Source organism: Loxodonta africana, chromosome 20, assembly GCF_030014295.1.
Source record: "Loxodonta africana isolate mLoxAfr1 chromosome 20, mLoxAfr1.hap2, whole genome shotgun sequence".
Taxonomy (NCBI): Eukaryota; Metazoa; Chordata; class Mammalia; order Proboscidea; family Elephantidae; genus Loxodonta; species Loxodonta africana.
In genome coordinates this window covers 23,669,207-23,691,688 of record NC_087361.1, presented here as the reverse complement: position 1 = coordinate 23,691,688, position 22,482 = coordinate 23,669,207, and the positions used below count along the sequence as shown (strand labels likewise).

At 38.5% G+C, this 22,482-nt stretch overlaps 1 protein-coding gene across 2 annotated transcripts in view; it reads left to right on the top strand.

Moving 5' to 3' along the window:
• The window catches only part of ZNF654 (zinc finger protein 654), a 102,259-nt gene that overhangs the window by 9,686 nt on the left and 70,091 nt on the right, over positions 1-22,482 (top strand). For both annotated transcript variants that reach the window (XM_064273086.1, XM_010590384.3), the window contains exon 2: positions 19,772-19,917. In XM_064273086.1, coding sequence (XP_064129156.1) covers positions 19,772-19,917 — 146 coding nt within the window. The remainder of the gene's footprint in view (positions 1-19,771; positions 19,918-22,482) is intronic.

Genomic DNA, 22,482 nt, shown 5'->3' with positions numbered 1-22,482 from the left:
TATCAAGCACTCACTATTCTCAACTCTCCAAAGCAGTGGTGAACATGAAAATAACTAAAAGACTTCCCATCTAAGCAGTCAAAAAAAAAAAAAAAAAGAGTCATGGATGTGAGCGTTGAAGCGTATCAGTTATATAAGGCACTGGGGATACAGTTGTAAGCAAACAGGCAGTGTCCCTGTTTTCATGTACAGTTATAACTTTAATGATAAGTGATATGAAGAAAAAGTATACAATACAGTAAAACGGGGGATAATAGGAAAGCTTCACTAGTTTTTGAATTCTTGGGCAAGTTGAGCTCTGCTGAGATTCTTCAGTTTAGTTTGAACCTGTTGAATTTAAGGGGCCTTTGCCTCATCCAAGGAGAGATCTTAAAGATAGCTGGATTTACAGAATCCAGAGCTCAGAAGGAAGGTTTGGTTGTCTTAGCTGTCTGGATGGTATTTGAAGCCAGGTGTGTGAATCAACTCACAAGAGGGAGAGAATATAGAGTGGGAAGAGAAGAGGTGAGGAGCCCCAAAACTAAATGGCCCATAAGAAATGATGCAATGAAATCTGAAAAGGATTAATTAAAGAACTTGGAGAAAACCAGAGAACTGTGATGTTACAGAAGGCTGAGAAGAGAATGTATCAGGATGGAGTGAGTGGTAACTAGCACCAAAAGCTGATGAGATCCAGCCACTGAATTAACTAGATCTTTGGTGACTCTGAGCAGAGATGTTTTGATGTAGTAATGGAAGCAGGAGTCAGACTGAAGTAGTTTGAAGAGTGAGGTGAGCCTACAAATATTGTATATAAAGGAGAAGGAAGGAAATAGGTGGTATCTGGAGATGTTGTGAATAGAAGGTGACGATTTAAAAAAAAAAAGACTAATGAGATTTGGGTATATTTAAAATCTGATGTGAATAATCCATTTGAAAGGAAGAGTAAATTTACAAAAGAAAGGAATGCTCTATAGTAAAAGATTTCCTAAAGGGAGGGAATGACAAGATTCAGAGCACAAGCTGAAGGTTTGGTTTATATAGGAGCTTTGTGGTAGGAGGAAAGTTCATCTGTTGAGAGTGCATGGGGTAGTTGGAGGCTTAAGGAAATTGGAGGTCTAAAATGGTAGCTGCTTAGAGAGGTAGACCGAGTTGACCTACAGAACATTGGACTTTCATGACCACTACTCCACTTAGGTGAAAGCGTGGAGAAAGTGATTAGTTATATTCGTTTAGAGTTGGGTGGTAACACTGTTACCGGTCAGGTAACTTTGAGGAAGAAGGAGACATTATCATTTTCTGGCTCCATTTGTGGGAAAACATAGTACAGAGAAGTGAAAGGAGAAAAGGAAGAGAAGTAGTTACATCAGTAGATATTAATAGATAGGCACACCGTGCTGCTGTGTATCATAAAAATATGAATGTATATATATGTTTATATGTGTTATCCTAATAAAACATGTACCAAAAAAAATCCACTGCTGTTGAGTTGATTCTGACTCATGGCGACCCCATGTGTTACAGAGTAGAACTGCTTCATAGAATTTTCTTAGCTGTAATCGTAATGGAAGCAGATTACCAAGCCTTTCTTCCATAGTACTGCTTAGTGGGTTCAAGCTGCCCACCTTTAGGTTAGTAACCCACCCAGTGCCCTCGAGCCAATTCCAACTCATAGTGACCCTATAGGACGGAGTAGAATTGCCCCATAGAGTTTCCAAGGAGCGCCTGGCGGATTTGAACTGCCGACCCTTCGGGTAGCAGCCGTAGCACTTAACCACTACGCCACCAGGGTTTCCTTTAGGTTAGTAGCTGAGCACAAACCCTTTGTGCCACTTAAAAAAACTGCCAAACCTGTTGCTGTCAAGTCAATTCCAACTCAAAGTGACCCAGAGCACAGAGTAGAACTGCCCCATAGGGTTTCCAAGGAGCACCTGGTGGATTCAAACTGCCAACCTTTTGGTTAGCAGCCGTAGCTCTTAATCACTACACCACCAGGGTTTCCTTGTGCCACTTAAAAAAAAATTTTAAAACATGTATACAGTTTATTAATATATTTTTATTATATAGTTTAGTGACATTAGTCACTATCTGTTTGAGTTACTATAAAGTTGAAATGTTTTAAATAACCAGTACTCACTCTTGCCTGTAATTTGACGTGTGTTCTTAATATCTGGAAGATTTATTTTTTGGAATGCTCTCTGAATATGTGCATGTGTATATAATATTTCTTGAGGGTTTTCCATGTGTCAGGGCCTGTGATAAGTCCATTACCTGTTTATCTCATTTAATCCACTACCATATGGAGTATGTGCCATTGTTGCTGTTGTTAGGCGCTGTTGAGTCGCTTCCGACTCATAATGACCCTATGCACGATGAAACAAAACACTGCCTGGACCTGTGCCATCCTCGCAGTTGTTGTTTTGTTTGAGCTTATTGTTGTAGCGACTGTGTCAGTCGATCTTGTTGAGGGTCTTCCTCTCTTTTGCTGACCCAGTACTTTACCAAGCATGATCTCCTTCTTCAGGGACTGATCCCTCCTGATAACATGTCCAGAGTACGTGAGCCGAAGTCTCACCGTCCTTGCTTCTAAGGAGCATTCTGGCTGTACTTCTTCCAAGACAGAAGACAGTTCATTCTTTTGGCAGTCCATGGTATATTCGGTATTCTTCACCAACACCGTAATTCAAGGCATCAATTCATTGGCCTTCCTTATCCATCATCCAGCTTTTGCATGCATATGAGGCGATTGAAAATACCATCGCTTGGGTCAGGCGCACCTTAGTCTCAAAGTGACATCTTTGCTTCTGAACACTTTAAAGAGGTCTTTTGCAGCAGTTTTGCCCATTGCGATATATGTCGTTTGATTTTTTTGACTGCTGCTTCCATGGATGTTTAATGTGGATCCAAGTAAAATGAAATCCTTGACAACTTCAATATTTTGTCTATGTATCATGGTGTTGGTTATTGGTCCAGTTGTGAGGATTTTTGTTTTCTTTATGTTGTATAATCCATACTGACAGCTATAGTCTTTGATCATCATCAGTAAGCGCTTCAAATCCTCTTTGCTTTCCGCAAGCAAGGCTGTGTCATCTGCATATCACAGGTTGTTAATGAGCCTTTCTCCAGTCCTGAAGCTGTGTTCTTCATATAGCTCAGCTTCTCATATTATTTAGTCAGCATACAGATTGAATAAGTATGGTGAAAGGATACAACCCTGATACACACCTTTCCTTATTTGAAACCACACAGTATCCCCTTGTTCTGTTCAAGTGACTGCCTGTTGGTCATTGTACAGGTTCCTCAAGAGCACAGTTAAGTGTTCGAGAATTCCCATTCTTCACAGTGTTATCTACAATTTGTTATGAGCCACATAGTCAAATGCCTTTGCATAGTCAGTAAAACACAGGTCAATGTCTTTCTGGTATTCTCTACTTTTAGCTAAGATCCATCTGACATCAGCAGTGGTATCCCTTGTTCCATGTTCTGTTCTGAATCTGGGGAATTTTCTGGCAGTTCTTTGTTGATGTACTGCTGTAACTGCATTTGAATTATCTTCAGCAAACTTACTTGGGTGTGACATCAGTGATACTGTTCAACAATTTTCATATTTGGTAGGATCACTTTTCTTGGGAATAGGCGTAAATATGGATCTCTTCCAGTCTGTTGGCCGGGTAGGTATCTTCCTCATGTTATAGATAGGAAGCTAAGGGATTAAATGGCTTGACTAAGTCATGTAGCTAGTATGCGATTGACTGGAACCCGGCCAGTCTGATTCCAGAGACTATACAGTAACCCCTGCAGTATACATATAAACTGTATTGTATCTAGGAATATGCATTTGTTGTCTATTATAAAATTTGTGCATATATGTTTGATATAAATTGTAGTATACCAAACCAATATTGACTAAGTAGAGGTAGCGGAATGGAGATTGATAAAGAACCAAGGCAGCAGAAACTAGAGATGTTCATGAATGCAAGTGTGGTGGGAGGAATCAAACTTACCACTGTCAGAAGTTCCCTGTAAAAAAGTGATTATCAATCCTTTTATTTTTTTTCTCCACCCACCTGAATAGGGTGTGCTCCTCTAAGTAACTCAGTGGCTCACTGTAGTAGTTATTCTCAAAATGCAAAAATTGTGATGATTCTAAACAGTATAAATTAATTTTATTTTTATTATCTTGCATTTTCAAAGGCAGGAGAGTATAGAATATATTTTAGATGTTTGTCTTAAATGGTTAAAATTTAATTTTAATTTCTCTGTATTATTTAGATTTAACTTAGCGTACCTGGAATTGCTACTAATCCAGAACACAGTGGATGTGCATTCTTGGACTTTATTATTTTTTTTTTTACTTGGAAAACACCTGCCAAAGATTTTTTTATATTATATAACTCATTAGTAAAATTAAAATTTATATACTTTCTGTGATCATGCGAATGTGGTGAAATGGCTATCTCATTTTCAGCTGGTGAGAGTAGAAATCACTCTAACCTTTCTGGACCACAGGTTATTAAGATACATTAAGAACCTTGGGTTCTTGGTGGTGCAGTGGTTAAGCACTCAGTTACTAACGTAACTGAAAGGTAGGCAGTTCAGATCCACCCAGATGTACCTTGTGAGAAAGGCCTGGTGATCTACTTCTGAAAACTAACAGGCGTTGAAACTTTATGGAGTACAGTTTTACCCTGAAACGCATGGGTTGCCACGAGTCAGAATCAACTCAGCTGCATCTGCCTGGTAAACGGTAGTTGACTCACATTGCTTTTGCCAGTAGGATTTACTGATATGGGAGAGAAGATGAGTGCACAGAAAATAGGGTACCAGTCCAATTTTTTTGTTTGTTTTTTGGTTTCAGCCTCAGCAAAGTGCCAGTCAGTTGTGCCAGCTGCCAGAGTCCATGACTTGTGAGGTTAAATTTTACTGGGGAAGGTCATGAAGTGGTTAATTGTGCCACTGTATGCTTACCATAAGGAGCTCTGGTAGCGTAATCGTTAAGCGCTTGGCTGCTAACCCTAAAGGTTGACGGTTGGAACTCAACAGCTGCTTTGAGGGAGAAAAGACCTGATGATCTATTCCTGTAAAGATTATATCCTAGGAAACCCTATGGGACAGTTCTACTCTGTAGAGTCCGAATTGACTCGATGGCACACAACAACATGTTTAGCATATTTTTGGGGGGGTGGGGGAAGGGAACTTACCCCTGAATTCTTCTTCCTCTCTGACAGTAGTATTTGAATTTCTATCTTGGGTCAGGCGCACCCTAGTCTTCAAGGTGACATCTTTGATTTTCAACACTTTAAAGAGGTTTTTTGCAGCAATTGCAGACCCTGTGAAATGGGTGGATCAAATGAAATACCAACATCCTATAGCTGAAAAACTCGGATTAGAATGCGTATTTCTACAATACCATAAAATGGTACGGTGTCTCTCTTGAAAAGTTCATTTGCAATTTGTCTGCCACTATGGCTCAAATCACTGATGATATTGCAGATGAAATGGAAACCCAGCAAAAATCATTGGACTCCCTCGTTAGGGTTGTGTTAGATAACAGAATAACTCTTGATTTCATTTTAGCTCAACATGGGGAAGTTTGTGCCATTGCTAATACCTCTTGCTGTACCTGGGTAAATACCTCAGGAGAAATAGAACAAGATATTAAGTAGATCTGCCAAAAGGCTACTTCATTGCATTCAGTACCCATATGCCTGATTCTCCCTTTTTGAACATTTTAGCTGGTTACCCAGTAGTATTGGTTCTTGGTTATGCTCAGTATTGTAAACTGGATTATTTTGATTATTATATTAGTTGTTATAAAGACTAGTCAAAAGCTTTATGATCTGTTTGTTTAATGTTTGTAGTCAGGATAGAACTCCCCTGATTAAGCAAAGAATTATGTATCTTGAAGGAACTTATGCTAAGTAACAGTCAACCTTTTGCCTCTTTCCTTCTTTCTCTCTGGGACACTGCATATTAACCCTCGTTGTTTGGATTTGGCCTGAAACTGTTCCTCATATGTGGCTTTGTCTGCTATGGCAGCCCCGACAAGTCAACCTTTCCCTCCCCAAGATGAGGCCTATTAGCTTGGCAAACGGAAGACAATAATCCCTATTGGCCAAAGTCCCTTGAGGAAGGGCAGTTAAAAGTCCTTGCAGATGAAAGGGAACTCTTATTGTGGATGATGTGATCAGCGCCCCTTGGTGGAGGTTTGATCAAAAAGGGGGATATGTTGGCAGACCCCTAATGTGGCATTCAGAGTGAGTTCACAGGAACAGGTTAATCTGCTCATAATCTGAGGGAGTAATGGAGGGGGGCAAAACTCAACAAGAATGTTTTTGTGCACACTGCTCTTGTCCTTGAAAGATCAGCAGAACCATTTCACAAAATACTTGCGCAGACTGGCTCCAGGATATCTGTAGATTAACTGTTATATGACTTGTGGTTACTGTCTCCTTAAATTTTCATATATAGTTTTCCTTAACTGCTGTACTTCGGGGTATTATGGCATTTTCACTCTATGTTCCCCAAATGCAGTTGCTGTGTTCCTTAATAAAACTCATTCCTTTTTTACTCCTATCCTAGTTAAGGATTTTGTTCTTCAACAGGAGTTACACAGTCAGTATGCTTTATTGAACTCCTAAAATAACTGCGTTTTAGGTTGCTTGCTACTGTAAATGATGTCCTTTGCAGATCGAAAACAACTTTGAGCATCTTAGAATCTACTTTTAAACCATTTTTTTTTTTAATGTAACTTTAATTTTAGATTTTCTTTGCATGGTTATCCTGATAGAAAAACTAAAATTAACGGTGACTTTTCATTTTCTTTAACAGTTTTTTAAAATTTATTTTCTTAATTCTCAATGAGAAACTGTTTTAAAAAAATGTTAGGTATCCATTCAGACGAGAAGTATGTTATCTGTATTGCTATATGTAGGGTACATTTCATTTGCCAGGTGGATATTAGACTAAATAGTTGAAACACAGCAGTAGTTTTTGAATACATTTATCATTCCAGAGTGGCCTGTCTGCTTGCCAAAAGTAAGTAAAATTTGTTGTAATTAATCACACTTGGAAACGAATAATTAACCAGTCTTTATGGCCGAGGAGCCCTGGTGGTGTGGTTAAGAGCTCGGGTGCTCACCAAAAGTCAGCAGTTCAGATCTACCCTCCACTCCTTGGAAACCCTATGGGGCAGTTCTGCTCTGTCCTGTAGGGTTGCTGTGAGTCAGAACCAACTCGATGGCACTTAACAACAACAAAAACATACTGATGTAGTGGGGCGCCGGTGGTAGCTCGGCTACTAACCAAAAGGTCGGCAGTTCAAATCCACCAGCCACCCTGTGGAATCCCTCTTGGACAGTTCTGCTCTGTCCTACTTTAAAAAAAAAAAAAAAAAAAGGGACCCCTTGCCATTGAGTCAATTTTGACTCATTGCGACCCTGTAGGACAGAGCAGAACTGCTCCATAGAGTTTCCAAGGAGCACCTGGTGGATTTGAACTGCTGACCTAGGGTCGCTGTAAGTCTGAATTGACTCGAAAGCAACTGGGTCTTTTTTTTTTTTTTAATACTGATATAATAGTTACTAAAGAAAGCTTAACCTAGTCATTTTCTTACCCTAAAACAAAGTGCAGTAGTAAGGATAGCTGTTGCTTGTTACGTGCAAGGAATTATCTTAGATTTTAATATACATCTTATTTAGTTCTTCAGTAGGCCTGATATTAAGGTGATATTAAATTCATTTTACAGGAAACTGAGACCTAGAAGTTTAATAACTTTGCCAAGGTTACACTAATAAAGTGACTGAGCTGGGATTCATACCCAGGTCTGTCTGGTTTCAAAGCCTATACTCTTTCTACTGTGCTGCCAAGATACGTGCTTTATTTTTCCATTTCACTCTAAAAAATACCCATAAAAAAAAAAAATACCCATAGGCAAGGGTAAATTTTGAGGTGTAACTGGGTAAGAGAGTAGCGAGAGTAAACGTAGAATTGTGCTCATAAAATAGCCTCCAGAAAGTAAAGAATATTGAAATGTTAGGAGAAAGTTTGGAACAGGATAGTTTTATTTTTAAACTTTTAAAAAATTGAACTAATTTTAGATTTATAGAAAAGTTGTAAAACTAGTACAGAGTTGTTTTATATCCGCCAACCTGTCTTCCCAATGTTAACATTTTACATAACAATAATGCAGGTGCGATGAATAGAAAATTAACAGAGAAAATATTAACTAAATTACAGACCTTATTAAAAGTTACCAATTTTTTCACTAATGCCCTTTTTTTGTTCCATGACCCCAGATTGTATTTCGTTGTTATTTCTCCTTAGTGTCTTCAAGTCTGTAATACTTCCTTAGCCTTTTCTTGTTTTTCATAACCTTGACACTTTGGAAGAGAACTGATCAGTTGTTTTTTTAGAATGTCTTCAGTTCTGGTTTGTCTGATGATTTCTGATGAGGGGAATGAGAGTATGCATTTTTTATAACAATACCACAGAAATGACTTTGTGTGTTTCTCAGCACATTATATCAAGGTGTTCACAATAATGACGTGTCATATTACTGGTGATGTTTATCTTGATGGCTTGGTTAACTTTGTGTCTGTGGGTTTCTACAGTCTAAAGTCACTCTCTATTTGTTTATAAATGTCTTTGGGGAGAATCTTGGCAAATCCTGCTTGTTAAAATTTAGCAACTAATATAGGCATGCATCAGTGGATCTTATCTGCAGTGTTCATTACTGTGTAGTTTGCCTTTTGGTGATTATTTCTCTCTTTCTTTTTACATTTATTAATCGAGATCTTACTGGGAGAAAGAGCTGTGTCATTTCTAACATTTATTTGATTTTTTGTTATCAGTATGGACTCATGGATATTTATTTTATGGATTAAAGTCTAGTACTGTCATTTTGCTGCTCAGTTTGTTCCAGCTTTGGCTAATAGGGACACCTTCAAATTGTCACCTGCGTTCTTTTTTTTTTTTTTTTATTGTGCTTTAGGTGAAAGTTACAGAACGAATTAGTTTCCCATTTGACAGTTTGTACATGAAGTGTTCTGTGACATTGGTTGCATTGCCCACAAGGTGTCAGCACTCTCCCTATTTCTGCCCTGTGTTCCTATTTCCTTTCCTCTGGATGGAAACCCTGGTGGCGTAGCTACGGCTGCTGATTAAAGGGTCGGCAGTTCGAATCCACCAGGTGCTCCTAGGAAACTCTATGGGACAGTTCTGCCCTGTCCTGTAGGGTCGCTATAAGTTGGAATTGACTCAGTGGCGTTGGGTTTATTATTTTTTTTTGGCTTTCCTGGTGGTGTAGTGGTTAAGTGCTACTACGGCTGCTAAGCAAAAGGTCCACAGTTTGAATCTGCCAGGCGCTCCTTGGAAACTCTATGAGGCAGTTCTGCTCTGTCCTATAGGGTCGCTATGAGTCGGAATCGACGTAACAGCAGTGGCTTTTTTTGGGTCCTGCCTTCTCATCTTTACTTTTGGGCAAATGTTGTCCTTATGATCTGGTATAATAGATTGTTTTAACAAACACGTTTCCCTTGGGTGTTGTTGTTTATTTTATGGGCCTGTCTATTGTTTGGCTGAAAGGTGGTCTTCAGGGAATGGCTTCAGTTCCAAGTCAGAAGGGTGGGTGTCTTGGGGCCATAGTCTCGGAGGTTCCTCCAGTCTCTGTCATGCGAGTAAGTCTGGTCCTTTTTGTGATGAATTTGATTTTTTGTTCCACATTTTTCTCTAGATCTGCCTGGGATCCTCTATTGTGATCCCAGTCAGAGTGATTGGTAGTGGTAGCCAGGCCCCATCTAGTTCTTCTGGTCTCGGGGTGGTGTAGGCTGTGGTTCGTGTGGTCTGTTAGTACTTTGGACTAATTGCCCCCTCGAGCCTTTGGTTTTCTTCACTCTTCTTTGTTTTGGACAGGAAGAGATCAATAGTTGTATATTATAAGGCCACTCACAAGCTTTTAAGACCCCAGAGCTACTCACCAAAGTAGCATGCAGAACATTGTCTTTATGAACTATATTGTGCCAGTGGACGTAGACATCCTCTGAGTCTATGGTCCTTTCCTTTGGGCCTAGGAACTTCGTCCCATAAGGTATTTGATTATGTCTAAGAAGTTTCCCTGACTATGCCCCTTGTGTGCTCTATTGTCTATGTTATTAATATACATGCAGCACCTACAATTATGTATGCAGAAATAACACAATCAAATCTATATTGCAGGTGAGTGTGCTCCCTTATACCCTCCCACATCTATCTACCTTTAGCATACCCATCTACCTACGTTATCTATTCGTAAACATGGTTTGTTAATACTATTGTTGCAGGACCTTGTGTGTTTTAGTAATTACCGTGGTTGCCCTTTATTATTGCGTTCCTTTCAGTGTCTTCTGTTGCCTTGGGTATGTTGTGCTGTCTTTGCGCAAATTGTCTATTGCCTTTCCCTTCGCTGATAGTAACACATGTTTTCTATTTAGCTAGTAATTTTCGCTCCCACCTCCCATCCCTGGTAACCATCAAAGATTTTTTTTTTCTTTCTGTGTATAAACCTTTTCTTGTTTTTTTATTATAGTGGTCTCATACAATATTTGTACTTTTGTGATTGACTTAGTTCACTCAGCACAACGTCCTTCAAATTCATCCATGTTATGTTTCGCGTAATCATCGTTATTCTTTATCTTTGCGTCATGTCACATTATGCGTAGGTACCAGTTTATATATTCAGTCACTGATGAACACTTAGCTTGTTTCCATCTTTTTGCTATTGTGAACAATGCAGCAGTGAACATGAGTGTGCATATGTCTATTCATGTCACAGCTCTTATTTCCTTAGGGTATATACCTAGGAGTGGGATTACTGGATTATGTCTAGCTTTTTAAGAAAGTGCCATATAGTTTTCCATAGTGTTTGTACCATTTTACATCCCCCCCAGCAGTGTATAAGAGTGCCAATCTTTCCGCAACCTCACCAACATTTGTTACTTTCTGTTTTTTTGATTAGTGCCATTATTGTCGGTATCTCATTGTAGTTTTGATTTTCACAGCGCTAATGGCTAGGGTCACCAACCTTTTTTTTTTTAAGTTTTTATTGTGCTTTAAGTGAAAGTTTACAAATCAAGTCAGTCTCTCACACAAAAACTTATATACACCTTGCTGCATACTCCCAATTGCTCTCCCCCTAAAGAGACAGCCCGCTCCCTCTCTCCACTCTTTTCATGTCCATTCTGCCAGCTTCTAACCCCCTCTACTCTCTCATCTCCCCTCCAGACAGGAGATGCCAGCATAGTCTCAAGTGTCCACCTGATCCAAGAAGCTCACTCATCAGCATCCCTCTCCAACCCATTGTCCAGTCCAATCCCTGTCTGAAGAGTTGGCTTTGGGAATGGTTCCTGTGCTGGGCCAGCAGAAGGTCGGGGGCCATGACCACTGGGGTCCTTCTAGTCTCAGTCACATCATTAAGTCTGATCACCAACATATCTTAATATGTTTGTTGGCTGCCTGAGTGTCTTCATTGATGAAGGGTCTGTTCATGTCCTCTGCCCGTTTTTTAATAGGATCGTTTGTCTTTTTGTTGAAGTCTTACAGTTTTCTATAAATTTTAGAGATTAGACCCTTGTTGGATATGTTGTAGCCAATTTTTTCCCCCAGTCTGTAGGTTCTTTTTTTACTGTTTTGGAGAAATCTTTTGATGAGCGTTAAGTGTTTAATTTTTAGGAGGCCCCATTTATTTAGTTCATCTTCTGCTGTATGTGCATTTTTAGCTATGTTTTGTATTCTCTTTATGCCATATATTAGGGCCTTTAACATTGTCACTATTTTTTCTTTCATTAGTTGATCATTTTAGGTTTTATATTTAGAACTTTCATCCATTTTGAGTTAGGTTTTTGTGTATGGTGTGATGGGTCCTGTTTCATTTTTCTACAGATAAAACCAAAAACTAAACCCAGTGCCGTCGAGTCGATTCCGACTCATAGCGACCCTATAGGACAGAATAGAACTGCCCCATAGAGTTTCCAAGGAGGGCCTGGCAGATTCAAACTGCCGACCCTTTAGTTAGCAGCCGTAGCACTAAACTGCTATGCCACCAGGGTTTCCACAGATAGACATACAATTTTGCCAGTACCGGTTGTTAGACTGTGTCTTTCCCATTTAATGGACTTTGACCCTTTATTGAAGATCAGCTGTCCATAAGCGGATGGATTTACATCTGGGTTCTCAGTTTTGTTCCATTGTTCCGTGTGTCTGTCGTTGTAGCAGTACCAGGCTGTTTTGGCTACCATGGTAGTATAGTTCGTTCTGAGATCAGGTGATGTGAGGCCTACTACTTTATTCTTTTCCAACAATGCTTTTTACTTATCCGGGGCCTCTTTATTTTCCTTCTAAAGTTGATGATTAGTTTTTCCATCTTGTTAAGGAATGCAGTTGGAATTTGTTTTGAGATTGCATTATATCTGTAGATTGCTTTGGGTAGTATTGATGTTTTCACAATATTAAGTCTTCTGATCCATGAACATGGTATCTTTTTCCGTTTATGTAGGTCTCTCGTTTTGCAGTAGTGTTTTGTAGTTTTTTTATGGAATCTTCTTTGTTTAGAATCATATCATCTACATATAGGGATGGTTTTGCTTCTTTCTTACCAATTTGGATGCTCTTTATTTCCTTTCCTTGCCTTATTGCCCTAGCTACAACTTTCAGTACAGTGTTGAGTAAGAGTGGTGATAAAGGGCATCCTTGTTTTGTTCCTGTTCTCAAGGGAGAGTGCTTTCAGTCTCTGCACTTTGAGAGTAACATTGGTTTTTGGTTTTGAATAAATGCCCTTTGTTATGTGGGAAATTTCCATTCTAATCCTATTTTGCTGAGAGTTTTTATCAGGAATGGGTCTTGGACTTTATCAAGTACTTTTTCTATGTCCCATTGAGATGATCATGTGATTCTTTTATGTATGTGGTGGATTATGTTGATTGATTTTCTAATATTGAACCATCCTTGTGTACCAGATATGAATCCCACATGATCATGATATATTATTTTTTTTATATGCTGTTGAATTTTATTGGCTAGGATTTTGTTGAGCAATTTTACAGCTATATTCATGAGGGATATTAGGCTGTAATTTTCTTTTTTTGTGTGTGGTATCTTTGCCTGGCTTTGGTATCAGGGTTATGCTGGCTTCATAGGATTAATTCGGAAGTATTTTTTTTTTCCTTTTCTATGCTCTGAAATAATTTGAGTAGTAGTGGTGTGAGCTCTTCTCTGAATGTTTGATAGAATTCTTCAGTGAAGTTGTCCAGGCCGGGGCTTTTTTTTTTTTCCAGTGGGAGGTTTTTTAAATTACTTCTGCAATCTCTTCTTATGTTATGGGTCTGCTCAGTTTTCTACCTCAGGTTGTGTTAGTTTAGGTAGGTAGTGTCTTTCTAGAAATGTGTTCCTTTCTTCTAGGTTTTCAAATTTGTTGAAGCATAGTTGCTTTTTTTTTGTTTTTTTATTGTAATGCCACCCGTCTCATTTCTTATTTGGGTTATTTGCTTCTTCTCCTGCTCTTCTTTTGCCAATTTGGCCAGTGGTTTGTCGATTTTATTGGTCCTTTCAAAGAACCAACTTCTGGTCTTGTTGGTTCTTTCTGTTGTTTTTCTGTTCTCTATTTATTTGTGCTCTAATCTTTATTTCCTTTCTTCTGGTGACTGTGGGCTTCTTTTGCTGCTGTCTTTCCATTTGTTCGAGTTGTAGAGTTAGTGTTTTGATTTCGCCCTTTCTTCTTTTTTCATGTCTGCATTGACCTCTTAGCACTGATTTTGCTGTGTCCCAAAGGTTTTGTTTTGGTATGTTGTGTTCTCTTTCTCGTTTGATTCTAGGAGTTTTTAAATTTCATCTATGATTTCTTCTATGGCCCAGTGGTTTTTAAGCATGGTTATTATTCAGTTTCCATGTATTCAATTTTTTTTCCTTGTTCTTTCTGTTATTGATTTGTACTTTTATAGCATTGTTATCAGAGAAAATGCTTTATATTATTTTGATGTTTTGGATTTTTTTGAGGCTTGCTTTGTGGCCTAAAATGTAGTGTCTTCTGGAGAATGATCCATTTGCATTGGAAAAGAATGTGTACTGTCCTGCTGTTGAGTGTAGCGTTCTATATATGTCTATGAGGTTGAGTTGGTTGATTGTGGGATTTAGATCTTCTGTATCTTTGTTGAGTGTCTATCTAGTTCTGTCCTTCGCAAAAAGTGGTGTGTTGAAGTTTCCTACTATTATTGTGGAACTGTCTATGTTATGTATTTTGGATCCCTGTCATTGTGTGTATGTATATATATGTATATTTATTATGGTTATGTCCTTCAGGTGGATTGACCCTTTAATCATTATATGATGTCCTTTCTTTTACGGTGGATCTTACCTTAAAGTCTACTTTATCAGAGATTAATATTGCCACTCCTGCTCTTTTTTGGTTATCATTTGCTTCATATTTTTCCCATCCTTTGAGTTTTAGTTTATGTTTTTGTGTCTAAGGTGTGTCTCTTGTAGATAGCATATTGATGGGTTGTGTTTTTTCATTTTAATCCATTCTGTCACTAGCTGTATACTAGTTATTTATCTGTTCTGCTACATAGGTTATTTAAGCCATTTACATTCAATGTGATTATCAATAGATATGAATTTACCACTGTCATTTTATTGTGCTTTTTTTTGTCCTGTATTCTTATATTCCCCCCCCCCTTTTTTTTTTTTTGCATTTCCTTACTTTCTGGCTCTACAAGATATTTCTGACTCATCTTGCATTTTTCCTACCCTGGTCCTGGAATCAACTACTTCCTTGAGCTGAAGTTCCTTTATTGTAGAATGGTGTTTAGAGACCAAGATTTGGGAACTAACTGTGCTTACTGTTACTGGGATATTATTGCTTCTAGGCTTTCTCAGTGGACAGAGCTAGGAAATATTTGTATATATAGCAATGGTTGTTATTACAAATGAAGAACATAATGGCACTGAAGGGAGTGGGGAATAGACTAACCTAATATTTATTAATGTGTTTATTTTAGGTATTCAGAAAATTAGAAGGTTTATGTAGTGCATAGATTGTAGTAATCTGTGTTCAACTAACAAGTATTCTTTGCAGCTCTTATAAAAAAAATAATAATGGATGGTAATTGTGATATGTCGTCTGCTTTGTTGATCAGATTTTAAAAGTGGCATGGGTTCACTGTAAACAAGTTGATGAATTTAACATTAGTGAACAGCTTGACTGACACCTGTGAATTGTGAAACATTTGAAATAATGGGAGTTGATGAAAATGGGAGATTCCAGGGAGGAGAATGACAGGAAGGTGAAGGGCCAGCTAATAAGGTTGTGCTTGATACTGTGTTTAATTAACTAGTCTGTTATTGCCTGGGTTTAGAAACCAAGAGGATTGTTTGCTTATTGACAAACAAATATTTGGCAGGGTTTTTTGTATTAGAAAAAAAGGAGAGCTCAGTTAAAAAACATAACCACATTTTAGTTAAATACTTTGTATGATATTTTTGAGGTTCCCAAACTGATAATTTTGTATTGTTTTTTACATTTGAATGATGTGTTTTAATATTCCTAAAGAACAAATGTAATTTAAAATTTTTGGTTTAAATAAAGTCCACAGTTTGACAATTGTGTCTGTGCTCATTCTCACATTAATTTACTTTAGTAAATTAAAATATGGCAGTATATAGTATACACTATATACTATATCCCTTTTAAGGTACCCTGATGGCACAGTGGTTAAGTGCTCAGCTGCTAATCAGGAAGTCTGCGGTTCAAATCCACCAGTGTCCCTGTGGGAGAAAAGACCTGGAGACCTGCTCCTGTAAATATTTACAGCCTAGGAAACCCTATGGGGCAGTTCTTACTCTATCATGTAGGGTCTCTCTACGAATCAGAATTGACTTGATGGCACAGAATTGACTTGACGGCACACAACAACACAACATTATCCCTTTTAGAGCAGAATATACGCTCCTGGAATGGGAGTGTTTAGAAAGTGCTATAGGATTATTAGAATATTCTAACATCCATCTTTGGCAGTAGCTCTGCCCTTTTCTTTGATGTCATGGCATGTCTCTAGCTTTGGCCCTAACTTACTTTACCTGCAGCCATACAGTTTCTGTAAATCTTCGTTATAGTAATGTTTATTATACCCTTCAAAGTGAATAAAAGGGTTTCTACCAATCCCTAATGGACTACTGATCTTGATTCTCTGTTTCCTAGACCATTTAAGAATTTAGAATTGTAGTAATAGTTGCTTTTTAAGATCTGAGGAAATATTTTTTTTGTTTGCAGCAACTTGATCGTTTTAACTAACTCGTTGCTGTTGAGTTGATTCCGACTTGTAGTGACCCTACAGGATAGGGTAGAATTACCCCATAGAGTTTCCAAGGAGCAGCCAGTGGATTGGAACTGCCGACCTTTTGATTAGCAGCCAAGCTCTTAATCAGTGTGCTACCAGGGCTCCTAATCCTTATTTCTCACTGTTGCATTACCTATTAGAATATAAAACCCAAAACAAACCAAAAAAGTGAATAAATACATAAAACAAAAATGGAAGGTGTTCTTGCTTTCTGTACTGTTGCTTGGCAGAGCACATTCAGGTTATGATATCATGCTCTTTCTTAATTGAGTGCTGATGACATACTCATAGCATAGAAGAAAAAATTCAAAGTAACTGCAAAGTAATGTGTAGTTTTAAATATTTAAGGAAAATATTTTAAAGTAAGTAGTGTTATAATGAATTAGCAGTGTTTGGCATAACATTAAACAGGGTAAGAAGATACCCAAATTTCAGTTAATTTTGTTCATGTTCCTTTGAGGGTATTGGGACAAACCTAATGGAAGTGTTGCCTAAAAGGACTTTTATTGTGTTAGGTTTGGGCTCAGCTAGACCAGGCTGGGTATTGGTGCCTGAATCTTGGTGAATGAAGCCAACTAGGAGAACAGAACCTGAGAAAGTAGGAAAAAAACAGCCCATGAGTGGAAAATGAATAAGATTGTAAGTAGACATTGATTAGGACAAACTGTTCGGGACTGAGGACAGGAAAAATGTGAGGGTGTCACGTACTTATTTTTTATGTGGCGCCAGGTGGTAGTGGGGTGGCCAAAAAGTGGCAGTAAAGCTAATCAAAGCCTGTAGTGAAGAGAGAATTTAGAGCCAGGGAGCCATTGTTTGCCTAACATTCTTTTTTGTTCTGTTGTGGTTTGGAAAGGCCTATGCCATTATAGGGTTGCTATGAGTTGGAATAACTCAATGGCAATGGGTTTGGTTTTTGTTTTTGGTCCCACTTGGGGTCAGCATTGTTAGTAGGGAGAAGTTGGTTTTTACTTCTCGGATAATGAGGACTGCAGGATGTGGAAGGTATACAAGTTCAAAAGGATAACCCCATTTAGCTTTCTTTCTTTTCTTTTTTTTCCTTATCTATTCATGTTCCCAGAAAGACTGGAGAGATGTGCTAGGTACCTGGTATTACAATTTGGAATTGTCAAGAACTCTGAATGGTCTGAAATTTTATACTACCTGCAAACTAAGAAGTTGGCCTGCCACAATATTCCATGGATGCTGGCAGAAAACACAGTACTCCTGGGTTGAAGACAAAGGACTTTATTACTCATGGCACAGCAAGCAGCATGACCTTTATGTTCACATTGGTTCTCCTTGTCCCTTAATTCTGCTCAGCTGAAGTAAAGTGGCCCAGGTGGATGCCCTACTCTTATGGGTTTACGTCATAGCTGATATAGGGAACCCTGATCTTTTACAGGGAACCCCGGTGGCGTAGTGGTTAAGTGCTATGGCTGCTAACCGAGAGATCAGCAGTTCAAATCTGCCAGGTGCTGCTTGGAAACTCTATGGGGCAGTTCCACTCTGTCCTGTAGGGTCGCTGTGAGTCGGAATCGACTCGATGGCAGTGGGTTTGGTTTGGTTGGAATCTTTTATAATGTATTGCAAGAAAATCAGCCTGACCTTTGCCTAAACGGCAGGCATTATCTTTATTATACTGGACAGTAAATCATGCTACTCTCTGCTCCAGAGGGAGACATCATTTCTGTTTTCTAAGACTGTTTCTTATAAATATTCTTGAAAAGATGAAGTCAGTGCCTCTTTTTGAAAAACGATAGGAATGTGAGAGACTGTGGAGAATTGTCTCCCAGCACAGAGTGATTAGTGTGAAGTCCTTTGAGCTGTGAGTATTCTTGGCTTTTGTTTCCTGATCTAACTTTCCCAGTTTTTATTAGGAGTCAGCAAACTTTTTGTAAAGGGCCAGATATTAAATGTTTTTAGGTTTTGGAGCCATGTGAATTCTGTCACAACTACTCACCTCTGCTAGCATAATAGGAAAACAGCCATAGATAATACATAAATGGATGAACCTGGCTGTGTTCCAATAAAACTTCATTTACGAACATTGAAATTTGAATTTTCTGTCATTTTCATGTCAAAAAATATTATTCTTTTGATTTTTCTCCAGCCTTTTTAAAAATGTAAAAGCTGTTCTTAGCTCAGGGGTCATACAAAATTAGGCAGTAGGCCAAATTTGGGCAGTTTTTGCCAGTCCCTATTGTCTTGGTCGTCTAGTGCTGCTCTAACAAATACCACAAGTGGATGGTTTCAACAAAGAGAAATTTATTCTCTCACAGTCCAGTAGGTTAGAAGTCTGAATTCAGGGCGCTGGCTCCAGGGGAAAGCTTTCTCTTTCTGTCGGATCTGGAGGCAGGTCGTTGTCATCAGTCTTCCCTTGGTCTGGGAGCATCTCAGCACAGGAACCTCAGGTTCAAAGGATGTGCTCTGCTCCTGGCACTACTTTCTTGGTGGTATGAGGTCCCCAACTCTGCTTACTTCCCTTTCCTTTTATCTCTTGAGAGATAAAAGGTGGTGCAGACCACACCCCAAGGAAACTCCCTTTATATTGGATCAGGAATGTCACCTGGTAAGGGTGTCACAACCCCACCCTAATCCTCTTTAATGTACAATTACAATCACAAAATGGAGGACAACCACAGAATACTGGGAATTGTGGCCTAAGCAAGTTAATACACACATTTTTGGGGGGAGATAATTCAATCCATGACACCTATTTTATATGATAGATTTTGTTAATACATTGTTTTCATTCAGCAGTTGATAGTTCTAAAACATTTTGTTGTCAATTATCCCAGCTTAACTTTACAGTGACCTGTGAGATAAGCATTATTATTTCCATTATATGGTGAGGAAGCTAATGCATAGAGAAGGTAGATGGCTTGCCCAAATTCATAAAACTAGTTAAGTGAGTCAAGACTGTATTCTCGATTCTTCCCCTTGTAATACGGTACTCTCTGCATTTAAACTGTAATAATTAGAGTGCTATGTCACTGTATCTCAATACTTATTTATTGCTGGAATGCTTAGAGTTCAGTCTGTAAATAATAATGACAATAATACACACTCCTTTGTAATTTTCATTATTAACTATATTCTACCATCTAGCCATTTTAATTTAATAATTGGTGTCTTGACAAAAATTGGGTACGGGAAATGAAGGGCATTGGTTACACAGCTTGGTAAAGATCTGGCAGTTGAACCATTACAGTCAGCTATATACTATATATCTTTTCCACATTTCCACAGAAAACAGCTTATTTTCTGTATGCAAATAAACAGTAAAAAAAAACTTTATGCCTATATTATTTGTGTTCATGCAGAACTAGTGTTTTTATTTATCCAGAAAGTTTTACCCAAAGTTTTGAAGTGGAGATGTTGAGAACATTTTTTATAGTAATGTACTTTTTGGATTGCTTCCTTCTCAGGTGGTTGAAGATTATGCTGGAAGATGGCAGGTCCCTTTGCCACAGCTTCAGGTTCTTCAGACTGCACTTTGTTGTTTTACATCAGCCAGTGCATCATTCCCAGATGAATGTGAGCACGTACAGTATGTTTTGAGTAGTCTTGCTTTGTAAGTACTCTTTACTTTTTATAAAAGTATTCTTGTTATCGATGTATTTGAAAATTGGGTTTGAATGATTTCCTCAGAGGAAGGAGCTTTTCTTAAAGTCTTCCCTCAAAAGGAAGTTTCCTTTTCCTCACTTGCATATTTAGGTTTAATTTTGAACATTTAACTACAATTTTACTTTAAGCTCTGCAATTAAATGGAATTGTGGCATATAGATTTTTATGGCCCCACTACAAGCCCTTTACTTTCCTTTTTAATTCGCCAGATTGCCTTGTGAACTCTAATGGCAAGCCCCAGAATACAGCAGTCTAGGACATGATAACAGAGCACCCAAAACCAAACCAAACCCAGTGCCATCGAGTCGATTCTGACTCATAGTGACCCTCTAGGACAGAGCGGAACTGCCCCATAGAGTTTCCAAGGAGCGCCTGGCGGATTCGAACTGCCGACCCTTTGGTTAGCAGCTGTAGCACTTAACCACTACACCACCAGGGTTTCCGATAACAGAGGAAGGAACCTTAAATCAGGCCAGAAAGAGGTTAGGAAACTCCTGATTTTAAAAAATGCTTGTGAAGGACTTCCAGTTAAAGATCACAAACGGAGTCACCTGTGTGTATCTTTCTTCCCATATGAGCTGGGATTGACTTGATGGCAGTGGGTTAGGTTTTTGGTATGAGCCTGCTAAAGGAGCCCTGGTGGTACAGTGATTAAAGTGCTTGGCTGCCAACTGAAAAGTCAGCAGTTCATACTCACCAGCTGCTCCATGGGAGAAAGGTGTGGCAGTCTGCTTCTGTAAAGATTTACAGCCTAGGAAACTCTGTGGGGTAGTACTTCCCTGCTCTGCAGGTCACTATGAATTGGAATTGACTTGACAGCAATGGGTAGGAGAACACTAAAATTATAGTAAAGAAAAAAGGAGAGAAATATAGTGAAAAGAAAACAGAAGGGCACATCAGTGGATGGCAGGGAGATTTCCACAGTTTTCTGAGGTACTGGAAACAGGTAGAGAAGTTGTAATTGAAAAATAGTAGAGGAAGTTACAATTTCATCTTTTTTTTTCCGCTCCTCAGTTGCAGTTCATACCACAATAGTGGGTTGTGAAATTATAATTAGCATAGAAAAATACAATAGAAAATATCAGAGTATGTCTTAATGGGATAAGTATTATTTTGTGACATTCTTGTTTTATATATTTATTTTTATATATGTATGTACTTGATTATTTTGTGTAAAACATTTTACTTAAACCATGAGTAGCAGTTAAAAAAAATATTATCCTCTGCTACATACGATTTAGGAGGAAGCCAGTCTGCCAATCCCCAGCCTCGACCCAGAATTCTAGAGAGGTATGAAATTAGAAGGTGCAAGGTATGACATGGAGAGTAGGGAAAGAAACACTGAGAGAACGCAGACAGAGGGGTTAATTGAAATTTTTCCATTCAGGGTAATCACCAGGCCTTCATGCCAGGGCAGGGTAAGAAGAACAGTATTACCTTTTTTTTTTCCTCTAAAGAAATTAAATGACCCTGGAGCAATGGCCTTTCCATTCTGGCATTTAAGAGTTCCTAATTAAGCAAGCGTGAGGCATTAGTGGTTTAGTGGTAGAATTCTCGCCCTCCGTGCAGGAGATGGCCATTGTGCCTCATGCACAGCTGCCACCTGTCAGTGGTGGGTAGTGTGTTGCTATGCAGCCACACAGGTTTCAGTGGAGTTTCAAGATTAAGATGCACTAGAAGGAAATGCCTGGCGAGCTACTTCCAAAAATCAGCCCATGAAAACCCTGGGGATCACAGTAGTTCTATTTACAAGCTGATTATGGGGATGCCATGGGGTTGCCATGAGTTGGGGGGGAGGACGAGTGAACAGCAGCTAACGACAATAGCAATTGAGAAAGCAAAAAAATCACAGCAGTTCATCACTTAATCACCGTAAAGAAAAACACATCAGTCAACAAACTCCAAACATGCTCACAGGGCTCCTGATCAGCTGCTTACTGCTTTATTCTTAAATGTGAATGGATGTCTCAAGAATCATCAGACATTTGAAGAATGTTTTCAACATGAAAAAAAAAAATGAAAAGAAACAAAAATCCTAGAGTAGTGTTAATGTTAGAAACAGAAGAAAATTAAAAGTAAAATATGAAGTCTATAATTAACATTTTTAGAGAGATTTGAGAAGATATATATAAAAACATGATGCTGTGTGAAAGAAATAATCAGTTAAAAAATGACTTCATAGAGATTAAGAGAATATGATAGTTAAAATTTAAAGTTTGGTAGGAAAGCTGGAATGTAAAGTTGAAGAAATAATCCCGAATGTAAAACAGCATAACAAAGAGAAGGAATGTATCAGAAAAAAAAAAAAAAAAACATGGTGGTTCCTTGTAGGAGGTTCAGTTTTTAACTCACTGGAGTTCCAGAAAGAGAATAGACATTGGAAATTTTTGAAGAGATAATAAAAGAATTTCCCAGAGCTGAAAGTCGTGAACCTCCAGACTGAGAGAGCCCAAAGACAAAGCCCAAAAGTTTCAGCACAATTCTATAAAAGATGCTAAGCTGAATAGATCAT